Source organism: Leucoraja erinacea, chromosome 7 (assembly GCF_028641065.1).
Source record: "Leucoraja erinacea ecotype New England chromosome 7, Leri_hhj_1, whole genome shotgun sequence".
Taxonomy (NCBI): domain Eukaryota; kingdom Metazoa; phylum Chordata; class Chondrichthyes; order Rajiformes; family Rajidae; genus Leucoraja; species Leucoraja erinaceus.
The window spans coordinates 75,682,495-75,696,884 of NC_073383.1; the positions used below are offsets into that span (position 1 = coordinate 75,682,495).

At 47.2% G+C, this 14,390-nt stretch overlaps 1 protein-coding gene across 8 annotated transcripts in view; it reads right to left on the minus strand.

Moving 5' to 3' along the window:
* Positions 1-5,624: 5,624 nt before the first annotated feature.
* LOC129699113 (myc box-dependent-interacting protein 1) overlaps positions 5,625-14,390 on the minus strand; it is a 144,843-nt gene continuing 136,077 nt past the window's right edge. For all 8 annotated transcript variants that reach the window (XM_055638776.1, XM_055638779.1, XM_055638777.1 and 5 more), the window contains 3 exons: positions 13,031-13,147; positions 11,689-11,790; positions 5,625-9,211 (listed from right to left, as the gene is read on the minus strand). In XM_055638776.1, coding sequence (XP_055494751.1) covers positions 9,104-9,211; positions 11,689-11,790; positions 13,031-13,147 — 327 coding nt within the window. In that variant the 3' untranslated portion in view covers positions 5,625-9,103. The remainder of the gene's footprint in view (positions 9,212-11,688; positions 11,791-13,030; positions 13,148-14,390) is intronic.

Sequence of the window (14,390 nt, forward strand, 5' to 3'; positions counted from 1 at the left end):
TCGGCGCTGACCCCATGGGCCAAAGGGCCTGTTTCCACACTGGGACTGAATCTCTTAAGTCTAAATGGTTATTTTCATAAGTGATAGAAGCAGAATTAGGCCATTCAGCCCATCTAGTCTACTTCACCATTCAATCATGGCTGATCTATCTCTCCCTCCTAACCCCATTTCCTGCCTGCTCCCCATAACCCCGGACACCTGTACTAATCAAGAATCTAATCAAGAGGCTGGGACTATCCCATTGTTTAAGAAACAGTTTGATAGGTACATGGATAGGACAGGTTTGGGGGGTTATGGATCAAGCGCAGGCAAGTGGGACTAGGGTAGCTGGGACATTGTTGGCCGGTGTGGGGGAGTTAGGCCGAAGGGCCTATTTCTACACTGTATCACTCCCTATGGGGTTTTTTCTATCTATCTCTGCCTTAAAAATAACCATTGACTTAGCTTCCACAAAGAATTCCACAGATTCACCACCCTTTTATCATTTAAAAATAAATTGGATTGTATATGGACGGGAAAGGAATGGAGGGTTATGGTCTGAGTGCAGGTAGATGGGTCTGGGGAGAATAAGTGTTCGGCGCAGACCAGAGGGGCCATGATGGCCTGTTTCCGTGCTGTCATTGTTATATGGTTGTCTGACTAAAGAAATTCCTCCTCATCTCCTTCAGAAAGGAACGTCCTTTAATTCTGAGGCTATGACCTCTGGTCCTAGACTCTCCCACTAGTGGAAACATCCTCTCCACATCCACTCTATTCAAGCCTTTCACTATTCAGTAAGTTTTAATGAGGTCCCAATGAAAAGATGTGAACTGCATGGTCCAAGGATTTCGGTAAAATGAGTTCAGCACACACATCGGTAATAAAATGCCTACACAAACTTCAGTATCTTGATGCTGCCAGGACGATCATTGCACGCAAGCTCTTTGGTGCACTCTGGTGGATAAATGCAAAACTGTCATTCAGACTACCAGTCCAAGGTACATTTGGTTTTAAAAAAAGACAGAGTGCTGAAGTAACTCAACAGGCCAGGCAGCATCCCTAAAGAATATGGATAGGTAACATCTTGAATTGGGATCCTTCTTCAGACTGAATTTGTTAAGCCCATCTCCCCATTCCCTCCGCAACTTCCTGATTAACCCATCCCTTCCCACCCCCTCCCCAGGTACCTTCCCCTGCAACCGCAGAAGATGCAACACCTGTCACTATACCTCCTCCCTCGACTGTCCAGGGACCCCGAAAGTCAATAGGCAATAGGTGCAGGAGTAGGCCATTTGGCCCTTCAAGCCAGACCACCATTCAATGTGATCATGGCTGATCATCCCCAATCAGTACCCCATTCCTTCCTTCTCCCCATATCCCCTGACTCTGCCATCTTTAAGAGCCCTATCCAGCTCTCTCTTGAAAGTATCCAGAGAACCGGCCTCCACCGCCCTCTGAGGCAGAGAATTCCACAGACTCACAACTTTGTGTGTGAAAAAGCGTTTCCTCATCTCATTTCTAAATGGCTTACCCCTTATTCTTAAATGAGTCCTTTAATAATAATAATAATAATAATAATAGTAATATATTTTATTGTCATTGCACATCAGTGCAACGAGATTTAGTATGCAGCTCCAACCGATGAAAAAGAAAAGTAAAATAAATAAATAATCTGTGTGACGTGACCATCCGAGGGAGACAGTCCAGGGGGGGTGGGGGGCACTGAGCAGGGCTGGTACAGAGCCGCTATAGCTCTTGGAATAAAGCTGTTTCTGAGTCTGGAGGTTCGGGCGTAGAAGGCCTTGTAACGTCTGCCAGAGGGAAGTAGTTCGAAGTGCGTTACAGGGGTGTGATGAGTCTTTATGGATGCTGTCGGCCTTCCTGAGGCACCGTGTGTGGTAGGTTCCCTCCAAGGCTGGTAGCTCTGTCCCAATGATCCTCTGCGCTCTGTGGACGACGCGCTGAAGAGCTCTCCTCTCCACCTCCGTGCAGCTGAGATACCACACAGAGATGCCATACGTTAATATGCTCTCTGTGGTGCAGCGGTAGAAGGTTGTCAGCAGCTGTTGGGGCAGACCAGTCTTTTTTAATGTCCTCAGGAAGAACTGTGCCTTCTTGACCAGCGCAGCGGTGTTGGTGGAACATGTGAGGTCCTCTGAAATGTGAGTGCCCAGAAACTTAAAGCTGGACACTTCAGGTTAGGCAGAGGTTCCTCCAACCTCTTTTACTGTATATCATTTTTCAAGATGTGGTCTCTTATACATCGGTGAGACCCAATGCAGACTGGGCGATCGTTTTGTGGCACACATTCATTCAGCCCGTTTGAACCTACCTGATCTCCCGGTTGCTGGACACTTTAATTCTCCTTCCCATTCCTACACAGACCTTTCTGTCCTCAGTCTCCTCCATTGTCAGAGTGAGGCTAAACGCAAATTGGAGGAACAGCATCTCGTGTTTCGCTTGGGCTGCTTACAGCCCAGTGGTATGAATATTGATTTCTCTCACTACAGGTAGCCCCAACATTCTCTCTCTCTATCGCTTCCCCACCCAAGTCACACTAGCTTCTAATTTTCACCCTACAAACAGCTGACAATGGCCTGTTTCATCATTGTTACTTTTTTGCATATCTTTCATTCGTTGATCTTTATCTCTCGTTTTCTTTACCCCCTAACTCCAGTCTGAAAAAGGGTCTCGACCCGAAACGTCGCCCATTCCTTCTCTCCAGAGATGTTGCTTGTCCCGTTGAATTACCCCAGCTTTTTGTGTCTATGTTCCCAATCCTCCAGATAGACTCAAAATGCTGGAGTAACTCAAAGGGTCACCCAGACCATTTCTTTCATTTTCTCCAGAGATAGTGCCTGTTCCGCCGAGTTACTCCAGCATTTTGTGTCTATCCTTGATACAGCACCAGAGATCCAGGTTCGATCCTGACTACGGGTGCTGTCTGTATGGTTTGTATGTCTCCCAGTGACCTGCGTGGGTTTTCTCCGGGTGCTCCAGTTTCCTCTTACTCCAAAGACGTACGGGTTTGTAGATTAATTGGCTTTGGTAATATTGTAAATTGTCCCTAATGTGTTGGATAGTGCAGGTGGACGGGGTGATTGCTGGCCGGCATGGACCTGGTGGGCCGAAGGGCCTGTTTCCATACTATGTCTCAGTGTAGTAAAAATTAAATGGTCATTACATTGGGTTGCAAGCTCCCGGATCTGAATGAGGTGTTGTTCCTCCAGTTTGCTTGTGACTCTAGCAATTAGATGTACATAGAGCATGGAAACAGCCCCCCTTGTCCACACCGACCAAATTGTCCCTTCTACACTAGGCAAGGTAGTCCCACCTGCCTGCGTTTGGCCCATATCTCTCCAAACCTGTCCCATCCTTGTACCTGGCCAACTGTCTCTTAAACGTTGGGATAGTCCCGGCCTCAACTACCACCTCTGGCAGCTTGTTCCATACACCCACCACCCTTTGTGTGAAAACGTTACCCCTCAGATACTTATGAAATCTTTTCCCATTATCCTTAAACCCATGTCCTCTGGTCCTCCATTCCCCTACTCTGGGCAAGAGAAGCTGTGCATCTACCCGATCTATTCCTCTCATGATTTTATGCACCTCTATAAGATCACCCCTCATCCTCCTGCGCTCCAAGGAATAGAGTCCCAGCCTACTCAACCTCTCCCTGTAGCTCACACCCTCTAGTCCTGGCAACATGTATGTTTCTATGTTTCTATTTGATACGGGACGATCAGCCATGATCACAATGAATGGCGGTGCAGGCTCGAAGGGCCGAATGGCCTCCTCCTGCACCTATTTTCCATGTTTCTATGTTTATAACAGCCTCGTAAAAAGCTGCAAGTATAATTAGTGCCGACATCATCAATGCCATCCTACTGCAAGGATCACGACACTGTCATGTACCATGTCATTAGGCAGATGTAATGAATGATTTTTTTGGTTGTTTCCTGTCAGAAATGATGTCATTTACGAACAAGGTAACCTTAATTATGAGAAACATCAATCATTCCAAATTTCCAGTGCTGGAGCAACTCAGTGGGTCAGGCAGCATCTGTGGAAGGAATGGACAATGTCCTGCATAGGAACTCTTCTTCAGACTGATTGTAGTAGTCACACAGTGAGGAAACAGACCCTTTAGCCAACTTGCCTACACTGACCAACACACCCCATCTACACTAGTCCCACCTAGAGTATTTCAGCGTGGAAACAGGCTTTTCAGCCCAAGTTGCCTACGCAAACCAACACGCCCCATCTACATACTCCACACGGACAGCATCCGTAGTCAGGATCAATCCCAGGTCTCTGGTGCTGTGAGGCAGCAACTTCACCACTGTACTGCCCTTGTAAAGAGATTTTGCTTTTATACCTGCCTGGGCAGCTTTATACCGCCTGGCAGCTTGCATCCTGATGGCATGAATGTTGAATTCTCCCAATTTTGCTAGCCCTTGCTGTCTCCTCCCTTTCCTTAACCCTCGAGCTGTCTCCTCCCATCCCCCCGCCCTCAGGATCCTCCTCCTCCCCTTTTTCCTTCCTTCTCCTCTCCCACCCCCCATCAGTCTGAGGAAGGGTCTCGGCCCGAAACGTCGCCTATTTTCTTCGCTCCATAGATGCTGCTGCACCCGCTGAGTTTCTCCAGCAATTTTGTCTACCTTTGCTTTTATACTACCCCATTGATTACAGTTCGAGAGGCCGTGTAAAGAAATTAAGCATGGGGTCTATATTGGGAAAGGTTTAGCACATTTCAAACACACCAACCTCTCTACCATTGACTGCCTTTACACCTCGCGCTGCCTCGGCAAGGCCAGTAGCACAATCAAGGATGTCACACCCTGGCCACTCCCTCTTCTCCCCTCTCCCATTGGGCAAAAAGTATTGAAGTATGAAAACGCACACTTCCCGATTCAGGGACAGTTTCTTCCCAGCTGTTTTCCAGCAACTGAATCATCCTACTAAAACAAGAGAGCAGTGCTGAACTACTATCTATCCCCTTGGAGACCCCTGGACTATCTTTGATCGGACTTTACTGGCTTTATCTTGCACTAAACGTTATTCAGGTTATTCCCTTTATCATGTATCCGTACACAGTAAATTGTAATAGACACAAAATGCTGGAGCAACTCAGCGGGACAGGCAGCGTCTCTGGAGAGAAGGAATGGGTGACGTTTTGGGTCGAGACCCTACTTCAGATGGACTGTGGAATGAAACCGGAGAACCCGGGGAAAAGCTACGCGGTCACAGTGAGAACTTGCTCCAGACCCAGTCTGAAGAAGGGTCTCGACCCGAAACGTCACCCGTTCCTTCCCTCCATAGATGCTGCCTCACCCGCTGGGTTACTCCAGCATTCTGTGTCTACACCTATCTGCAGTTCTTTCACTGCTCAATTGTAATCACATATTAATTTCCATTCTGACGTCTGAAGAAGGGTTTCGGCCCGAAACGTTGCCTATTTCCGTCGCTCCATAGAAGCTGCTGCACCCGCTGAGTTTCCCCAGCATTTTTGTGCACCTAATTGATTTCCATTGTCTGGTTAGCAAGCAACAAAAGCTTTTCACTGTTGCTCGGTGCACGACGGGATAACAAATGAACTAAACCATTTTCAACCAAACTTTCCAGCCATAAAAAATAGCCACAAGTAACCAGAAGACAGATTTTATTACCTGGTAGTTGAGTAATGAACAGTGCATTTCAAAAATGAACAAAAGACAACATTGCCAGTGATTTCAGGGGTTCAGAACGCCACAAAGAATAGGCCACCATGAAACAAGTTACCAGCGGTGCCACGATATTTGCCGTCATTCTTCAGATAAATACAATGAACACTGAAACAACTTTCAAAGTGGTTGCAGTGGAACCATCGGAGAAGGTCACAGGCAGCATCAATGGCTCACACTGAACAAATACACAGTAGACACGTGGCTAGCTAGATCGAACAGAACCATTTGATTGTAACAACTCAAGCGTAATAAATGGCTGCATAATTTAGGACTTAAAATACTGCTTCATCGAGAGATCCACAGGGTTGACCAGCATGAGAAAACAAAAAACTAAAAGATGATCAACATCTTAACTCAATGATCAGGCAGGTCTGCATTTACAGAGGTAGAGACAAAAAGCTGGAGTAGCTCAGCGGGTCAGACAGCACCTCTGGAGAAAAGGAATCGGTGATGTTTCTTTGTTATATCTTTGCACATAATTCATTCATTTGTTCCTCATCTCTCTATAGCACCGCCTATCTCTCATTTCCCTTCCCCCCCCCCCCCCTTCCCGACTCTCAGACTGAAAGAGGGTCTCGACCCGAAACGTCACCTATTCATTTTCTCCAGAGATGCTGCCTGACCCGCTGAGTTTTTGTGTCTATCTGCGGTTTAAACCAGCATCTGCACTTCATTCCTGCACAGACTACAGTCACGGAGCACATGTTGGACAGAGGGGAGCAGCTGACATCCGTTGTCCAGAATGGGATAAAGTGTCGATAGGAACTTCAGCAACAGGTGGGATTGGGTTGGTGATCACATTCCTCAACATAGTCCAACAGGGGTCTCTGCAGAACCCCCCCCCCCCCCCACCCCCACAAAGACATGTTGAGTGTTACGTTAACAGGTTTTAATGTACGTCACCCCAAGACTAGGTGGAAGATCCAGGTTGCTAATGGACATGGTTGAATTCCAGAAGAATCAGTGGAAGATGCGCAAATGCTCTGAGCTAGCATCGACTTAATGGGCCAATTGGCCTGCTATGTCGGATGAAAATAGGTAGCTCAGTGTCCATGTTAATGACCACTTGAGAAAATTCTGCAGGACGATATATTAATGGAAGTGTTTTTGGTATTAAGGGCGTGATCATCAGGGAATGAGAGTATAAGAAAGAAAAACTGAAAAATTAAATCCAAATGGAGATATTTAGTTTAGTTTAGTTTAGAGATTCAGTGCTGAAACAGGCCCTTCGGCCCATCGAGTCCGCGCCGACCAGTGATCCCGGCACATAAAACTTTATCCTACACACACTAGGGACAATGTTTACATTTACACCAAGCCAATTAACCTGCAAACCTTTGGAGTGTGGGAGGAAACTGAAGATCTCGTAGAAAACCCGGGCAGGTCACGGGGACAAGGTAAAAACTCCATACAGGCCGCACCCGTGGTCAGGATCGAACCGGGAGTCTCTGGGCTGTCAGGCAGTAACTCTACCGCTGCGCCGCTGCCCAAGTCATCCCAAGATTAGGTGGAGGTAACAGGCTGTTGATGGACATGGCTGAATTCCAGATGAATCTCAGTGGAGGGTGTGCCAATGCTCACAGCTGGCATCGACTTAATGGGCCGACTGGCCTCCAATGTTGGATGAAAATCAGTAGCTGGGTGTCCAAGTTAATGACCACCTGAGAGATTTCTGTCAGACCATGTTTTAACGGAAGTGTAATTGGTATTGGGGGAGCAAACAGGAGCAAAAGGGCGAAAAGCTGAAGATTTAATTCCAAAGGCAAATGTAACTTTGAATGCAAGGACGGGCAGATTGTTAACCAGTAATTCAGTTCCTTGGCCAGGTATCAAAGTGGGAAGACAGCAGCAGCTGTTTGGTGACTAACCCAGCAAGGATGAAACGTGCTCATTAGTTAGAGGATGTTGATTGTGCGTTTGGATGGGTCGGGCTGGGCAGTAGAGTTATAATCACACACTAAATGCATTCTGCCAGTGGTGGAGCCTGCAAACGGAGCATCTGCAGAGAGTGAGAGGGGGGGAAGGGAACAAGGAGAGAGCAGATTTAACAAAATGCCCCGAGCTCACAGCAGACTATCCATACCCCCACCCCTACAATCACACACCAAGAACATGCTCTGCCAGCACCAGCATTTGCCAATTGGCTGAAGTGGTACACGGTGAAGGTAGACACAAAATGCTGGAGTAACGCAGTGGGTCAGGCAGCATCTCTGGAGAGAAGGAATGGGTGACGTTTCGGATCACGGCCCCTCGTCAGACCAAGGAGCACCGGTTTGAAGATGATTTAGTAACAAAACTCTCCACCCTAATCCCACCGTGCAACCCCCCCCCCCCCCCTCACCCACCCGTACTGGCTTAGACAAATGGAGGTCATGGGATTGCTCTGGTTCAAGAATCCATCCCAGACATTTACCATCATTCAATTCAGAAAACTCGCTGCTCCTAGCAAAGGAAGATTAAGGATAATGAACTGCTGGAACGAAGATAGACACAACGTTCTGGAGCAACTCAGGGGGACAGGCAGCATCTCTGGAGAGAAGGAATGGGTGGCGTTTCGGGTCGAGGCACTTCGTCAGTGTGAAGAAGGGTCTCGACACGAAATGTCACCCCAGTCTGAAGAAGGGCCACGACCCGAAACGTTCTCTCCCGAGATGCAGCCTGTCCCGCTGAGCTACTCCAGCGTTTTGTGTCTATCTTCGGTGCAAACCAGCATCTGCAGTTCCTTCCTGCACATCCTCAGAATTACAACTGAGAGTGGGGTCGGACTACGGTGGGGGGGGTAACATCCAGGGCAGTCTACGTTAAATATCTTCTCCCGATTTGCTGCTTCCCCTCCTCTCTCTCTCTCCACTCACAGAAGCACCAAAACCCATAGGAGCTGGCTTGCTTCAGTTTCAAACTGAGTTCCCCTCAAGTCAGACCTGACTGCCGAAGAGGACCGCATGATCCAAAGATCACATCCAACCCATCACACCCCCCTTTTTGAAAAAAAAACGACTTATTTTACAAACATGGGCTCATTTCTTCCACCTTTCACTTAGGCATCCAACGATAGCTCGTACGTAAATATATTTGACTTTCTTTCACACTCAAATGATCACAATAGAATTCTCATGCAACAAATGTGAAACGGGAGCAAGTTGCCGGTTTCGTTATAAGACCTGGACACATCCAGGGACCGACCAGATCTGCTCAGGAGCGGCGTACGAACTGACTGACGAGAGCTCCGCGACCAGATTCAGTAAACATTGAACGCTAATGTACACAGTGGCAACAACTTCTGCGTTCCTGGAGGGGGGAGTTTAGGGTAAATAGTTGCTCTGCTGCGGGGTGGGGGGGGTTTCCGTGGGGGCTTCCTTCACCCGCACTGCGGTGGTCCTCCACGGGCAACCCGCTTTTTACTGAAGTCTCTCAGTGAAGTTCTCAGGGAAAACGCGAGCAAATGACTTCAGATCTTTCTTCTGTGCCCAGTCAGCTTCCTTGATGCCCATGAGCCAGCCGTCGTCCTGCAAGAACAATTGCAAGGGTCCAGTGTTAGCAAGAGAGCCGATACAGGGACCAATGAGTCAGGTAAACTCCACAGTCATGGAAAATGCCCAGAGTAGTGGAATCGACAACCATAGGGCATAGGTTTAAGGTGAGGCGAGGCAAAGATTTAATAGGAACCCGAGAGGTTTTTTTTTTTTAACTTTTCATCCATCTATTGATCTCTTAGAGTCATGGAGTCTTAGTGTGGAAACAGGCCCATAGGCCCAACTTGCCCACACCAGCCAACATGTCCCATCTACACTAGTCCCACCTGCCTGCGTTTGGCCCATATCCCTCTAACCTGTCTTATCCACGTAACTGTCTAAATGTTGCAATAGTAACTGCCTCAACTACCCCCTCCAACAGCTCGTTCCATACTCTCGCCATCCTTTGAATGGAAAATGTTACCCCTCATATTCCGATTAAATCTTCCCCCTCCCCCCACCCCCCCCCCCCCCCCCCCCTCGCCCTGAACCTGCGTCACCCAATTCTTGACTCCCCCACTCGGGACAAGAGACCCTATCAGATCTATTCCTCCCATGAATTTGTACACATTTCTTTTTTACACTCATAGGGTGGTGGGTATATGGAACGAGCTGCAGGAGGAGGTAGTTGAGGCAGGGACCATCATAGCCTTTAATGCACATTTGGACAAGTAAATGAATAGGATATGTTTAGAGGGTGATGGGCCAAATGGGCAAGTTGATGGGTGTGGGCAAGTTGGGCCAAAGGGCCTGTTTCCACACTGTATGACTATGACAATATTAGGAACTTGTGCTTGGTACACAATGCATAGAATCAGAATCAGAATCACACTTTATTCGCCAAGCATGTTTTGCAACATACGAGGAATTTAATTTGGCCAGATCAGTCATACAATTAAAAGCAACAAATCACTAAAAAACACATTTTAACATGAACATCCACCACAGTGACTCCTCCACATTCCTCGCTGTGATGGAAGGCAAATTAAAGTTCAAGTCCTTCCTTTTGCTCTTCCTCGGTTACCTCCTTCGACTGTGTTGAAGACCAGCTTTGACTCGCTTTGGGAAAATTGGACACCGAATAGTGGAGAATGAAGACGACCTCTTTCGATCTCCCTTCGACTAAGATGAAGACTGTCAACGTCTACCTTCGACTACCTCTCTGCCTCAGAGGGCGGTGGAGGCAGGTTCTCTGGATGCTTTCAAGAGAGAGCTAGATAGGGCTCTTAAAAATAGCAGAGTCAGGGGATATGGGGAGAAGGCAGGAACGGGGTACTGATTGGGGATGATCAGCCATGATCACATTGAATGGCGGTGCAGGCCGAATGGCCTACTCCTGCACCTGTTGTCTCTTGTCTACCCTTGATTACCTATGACTAACATGCCGACCGACCATGACTAAACCTACGAGTAAAAAAAGTATCGTTTTTTTCCACGGCGACCCTTTTTTTACTCGCGGGCATTTTTCAGCATGTTGAAAAATACGGCGAGACCTAGTCGAGGCCTTGAGTACGCGGGGACTACTCTCGAGCATGACAGAGAGTTACAAAGACCTCCTACAACCTCGTGTCGACCATGCTGCAAGTATGAGTCGAGGGCAAACTCGCCAGAACTCACGGATTCAGGTCGCCCAAGTGGGGCAGGCCCTTTAGACTTCAGATCCATTGATCAAGAGACTCGAGATCAAGTCCCAGCCTCCAGTTTAGATATTCTTCACGGCAGAGATAAATAAGATTCTTGATTAATACGGGTGTCAGGGGTTATGGGGAGGAGGCAGGAGAATGGTGGCGGGGGGGGGGAAGAGATAGATCAGCCATGATTGAATGGCGGAGTAGACATGAATGGCCTAATTCTGTTTTCCGATCACTTATGATCTTATGAAATGCAGAGAGGCTGTGAACGGCCCTTGCCAAAACACATCATGGGTCTTTTATCCAAAGAGCATGGAAGTTTTCTCCCCCATCCCTTGTGAGATCAATATTCATCCCTCATCCAAAATGAACAATCAAGTCATAATCACGATGCTCTATACAGGGTTCCATTGGGTTGATATTTGAGCAGCACGGTGGCGCAGCGGTAAAACTGCTGCCTTACAGCACCAGAGACCAGAGTTTGAACCCAAGTACATTTACTGTTTGTACGTTTTCCCAGTGACCTGCGTGGGTCTTCTCCGGATGCTCCGGTTTCCTCCCACACTCCAAAAGACACACAGTTTTGTTGGCAAATTGGCTTTGGTAAAATTGTGTGTGTGATAGTGTTAGCGTGCAGGGTTCGCTGGTCAGCATAGCCTGGGTGGGCGGAAGGACGTGTTTCCGCGCTGTATCTCAAAACTAAACTCCATTTTGGATCAGCTCTCCACATGCATGCAGCTCATGCGGAATGAGGAAAGTACTACAAGGTAAGGCCCTGTCTATCACCTGTTGCTTGGTGAAATTGTGGCAGCTACAAGCACCATGTACAACACTACTCACCTGGTCTTCTGGGTTGTCATGGGGAATAACTAAGACAACATCGCCCGCTTTAAGGTTCAGCTCATCAGTGTCAGTCGCATTGTAATCGTGCAGAGCCCGAACCTGTCACAAGAATAAATGAAGCGTTTCAACTCAACTGCAACGTCAATTCACCACTGAGTGTTTACAGCTTCATTAATTTGTACAATAAGGGCGGCACTGTGGTGCAATGGCAGAGTTGCAGCCTCACAGCGCCAGAGACCCGGGTTCCATCTTGACTACTGGTGCTGTCTGGAAGGAGTTTGCACGTTCTCCCCGTGGGTTTTCTCCGAGACCTTCAGTTTCCTTCCACACTCCAAAGACGTACAGGTTTTGTAGGTTTATCGGATTGGTATAAATTAAAGCTCCTTAGTGTTAATATTACCAGCGGTCTGTTGCGGACTAATCACACTGATGCAACAGCCAAGGAGTCTCACCAAAGCCTCCATTACCGGAGGAGACAGAGGAAATTTGGCGCGTCTCAAATGATTCTGACAAACTTCAAAAGATGCACGATAACAATGACACCCCAGTGATATGAATATTGATTTCTCTACCTCCAAGTAACCCTTGCATCCCCTCTCTCTCCGTCTTTCACCCTCCCAAGTAATTGTACAATTTTCAAAGATGTCTTGTTGACTCTCATTAGCTGGAACCTGTTTTCACCTAACCCACATCTAAAACAATGGCCTATTCCCTTTATCATCTTTACTCTTTTGCATATCTTTCATTCATTCGGGTACCATGTAACCCCGTGCTACCTGCTCCATGGTCGGAAGATGTCGGCGACTAAACTGGTTTGTCAGGCGAGGAGGGGGCCGTGGACCTCCAGAAGGACCAAAATCAAGACCTGTCAAACGGTGGATGAGCTTCTAGCGAGCCAACGGCCATCCATACTTCAGTAGAAGTTGCGATCACTGTCGTACACAGCATTGTAAGGAATGGTGATCAAGCACACACACCAAAACCCTATACTTCCAGCGGTGGAAGTCCCCAGGAACTGGAGGACAGAGATGTGTGGTGCGTCCGTCACCGTTCCCGTCGGAAATCAGCGCCACTGCGTCGCTAATGTTTTCAACAATGATGATGATGGTCATTCATTCTACGTCTCTCTATAATCACCGTCTATATCTCTTATTTCCCTTTCCCCCCGACTCTTAGACTTGAAGAAAGATCTCGACCCGAAAACGTCACCCATTCCTTTTCTCCAGAGATGCTGCCTGACCCGGTGGGTTACTCCAGGTTTTTGTTTCTGTCACTAGATCCTGACTATTGAATTACTAATACATTTATTAACTAGCGACCTAGTGAACCTCTCACCCACCTTAAACTGGAACCCAGGTGGCATATCATCCTCCTTTGCAGGGACAGTTTCGTACAGAACATCATTGATGCTTTCTACAGAAGGCTCTATCACCACGGCTGGGACGGTATCCTTAGTCTGAAAAAACAACACCAAAGAGCAGGTTTTAACATCTTGCAAATCACAATAATGACATGATAGAACCTTATTTATCCCAGGAGAGAAATTGATCTCCCATCAGTCATAAAAACACAAGAGACATGAAATATGAAATTAAAGTGATGTGGAAAGGATTGGGGATGTGCAAAGATTGCGTGGGGGGGGGGGGGGGAGAAAGAGTCAGTCGATCTCACGACGTTGTAAAGTTTGATAGCCACAGGGAAGAAGGATCTCCTGTGGCGCTCTGATCTGCACCTTGGTGGAACCAAGTCTTTTAAAGTCTTCTAAATCAAAATAGCACTGATCTTCAAGATTTAAAAAAATCTCAGTACACATAACAATAAAGTGAACTAAACCGGATAGGCAACATCATTTATATAATGCGTTTAATCATCTTGCATTTATAATATAACATTTTAATTAAACGTCAAGCTGTTTCACGTGACTACCAAATAGAATGAGACACTGAGATACACGATAGAAACTTAGATTCTTCAAGAGAGTGTTAGATTTGGCTCTTAGGCTTAAAGGAATCAAGGGATATGGGGGAAAAGCAGGAACAGGGTGCTGATTTTAGATGATCGGCCATGATCATATTGAATGCATTTCGTTGTCTCTGTACTGTACACTGACAATGAGAATTAATATTGAATCTGATCTGAATAGCTTTCAAGAGAGAGCTAGATAGGGCTCTTAATATGGGGAGAAGGCAGGAACGGGGTTCTGATTGGGGATGATCAGCCATGATCACATTGAATGGCGGTGCTGGCTCAAAGGGCCAAATGGCCTACTCCTGCATCTATTGTCTATTGAATGACAGTGCTGGCTCGAAGGGCTGAATGGCCTACTGCATACTCTTTTTTTTTCCTCTATGTTTCTACATTTCTATGAAGGGGAATAAAAAAATAAGGAAGCAAATTTTTTTGATAATGGGCACGGTGGCGCAGCAGTAGAGCTGCTGCCTTACAGCGTTAGAGACCCAGGTTCGATCCCGACCACGGGTGCTGTTGGTAGAGAGCTTATACATTCTCCCCGTGACCTGCGAGGGTTTTCTCCGAGATCATCGGTTTCCTCCCACACTCCAAAGACGTAGAGGTTGGCAGGTTAATTGGCTTGGGATAAATGCAAAATTGTCCCCAGTGTGTGTAGGATAGTGTTAATGCGCGGCGATTGCTGGTCGGTGGGGGCTCGCTGGGCCGAAGGGCCTGTTTCCTCGCTGTAT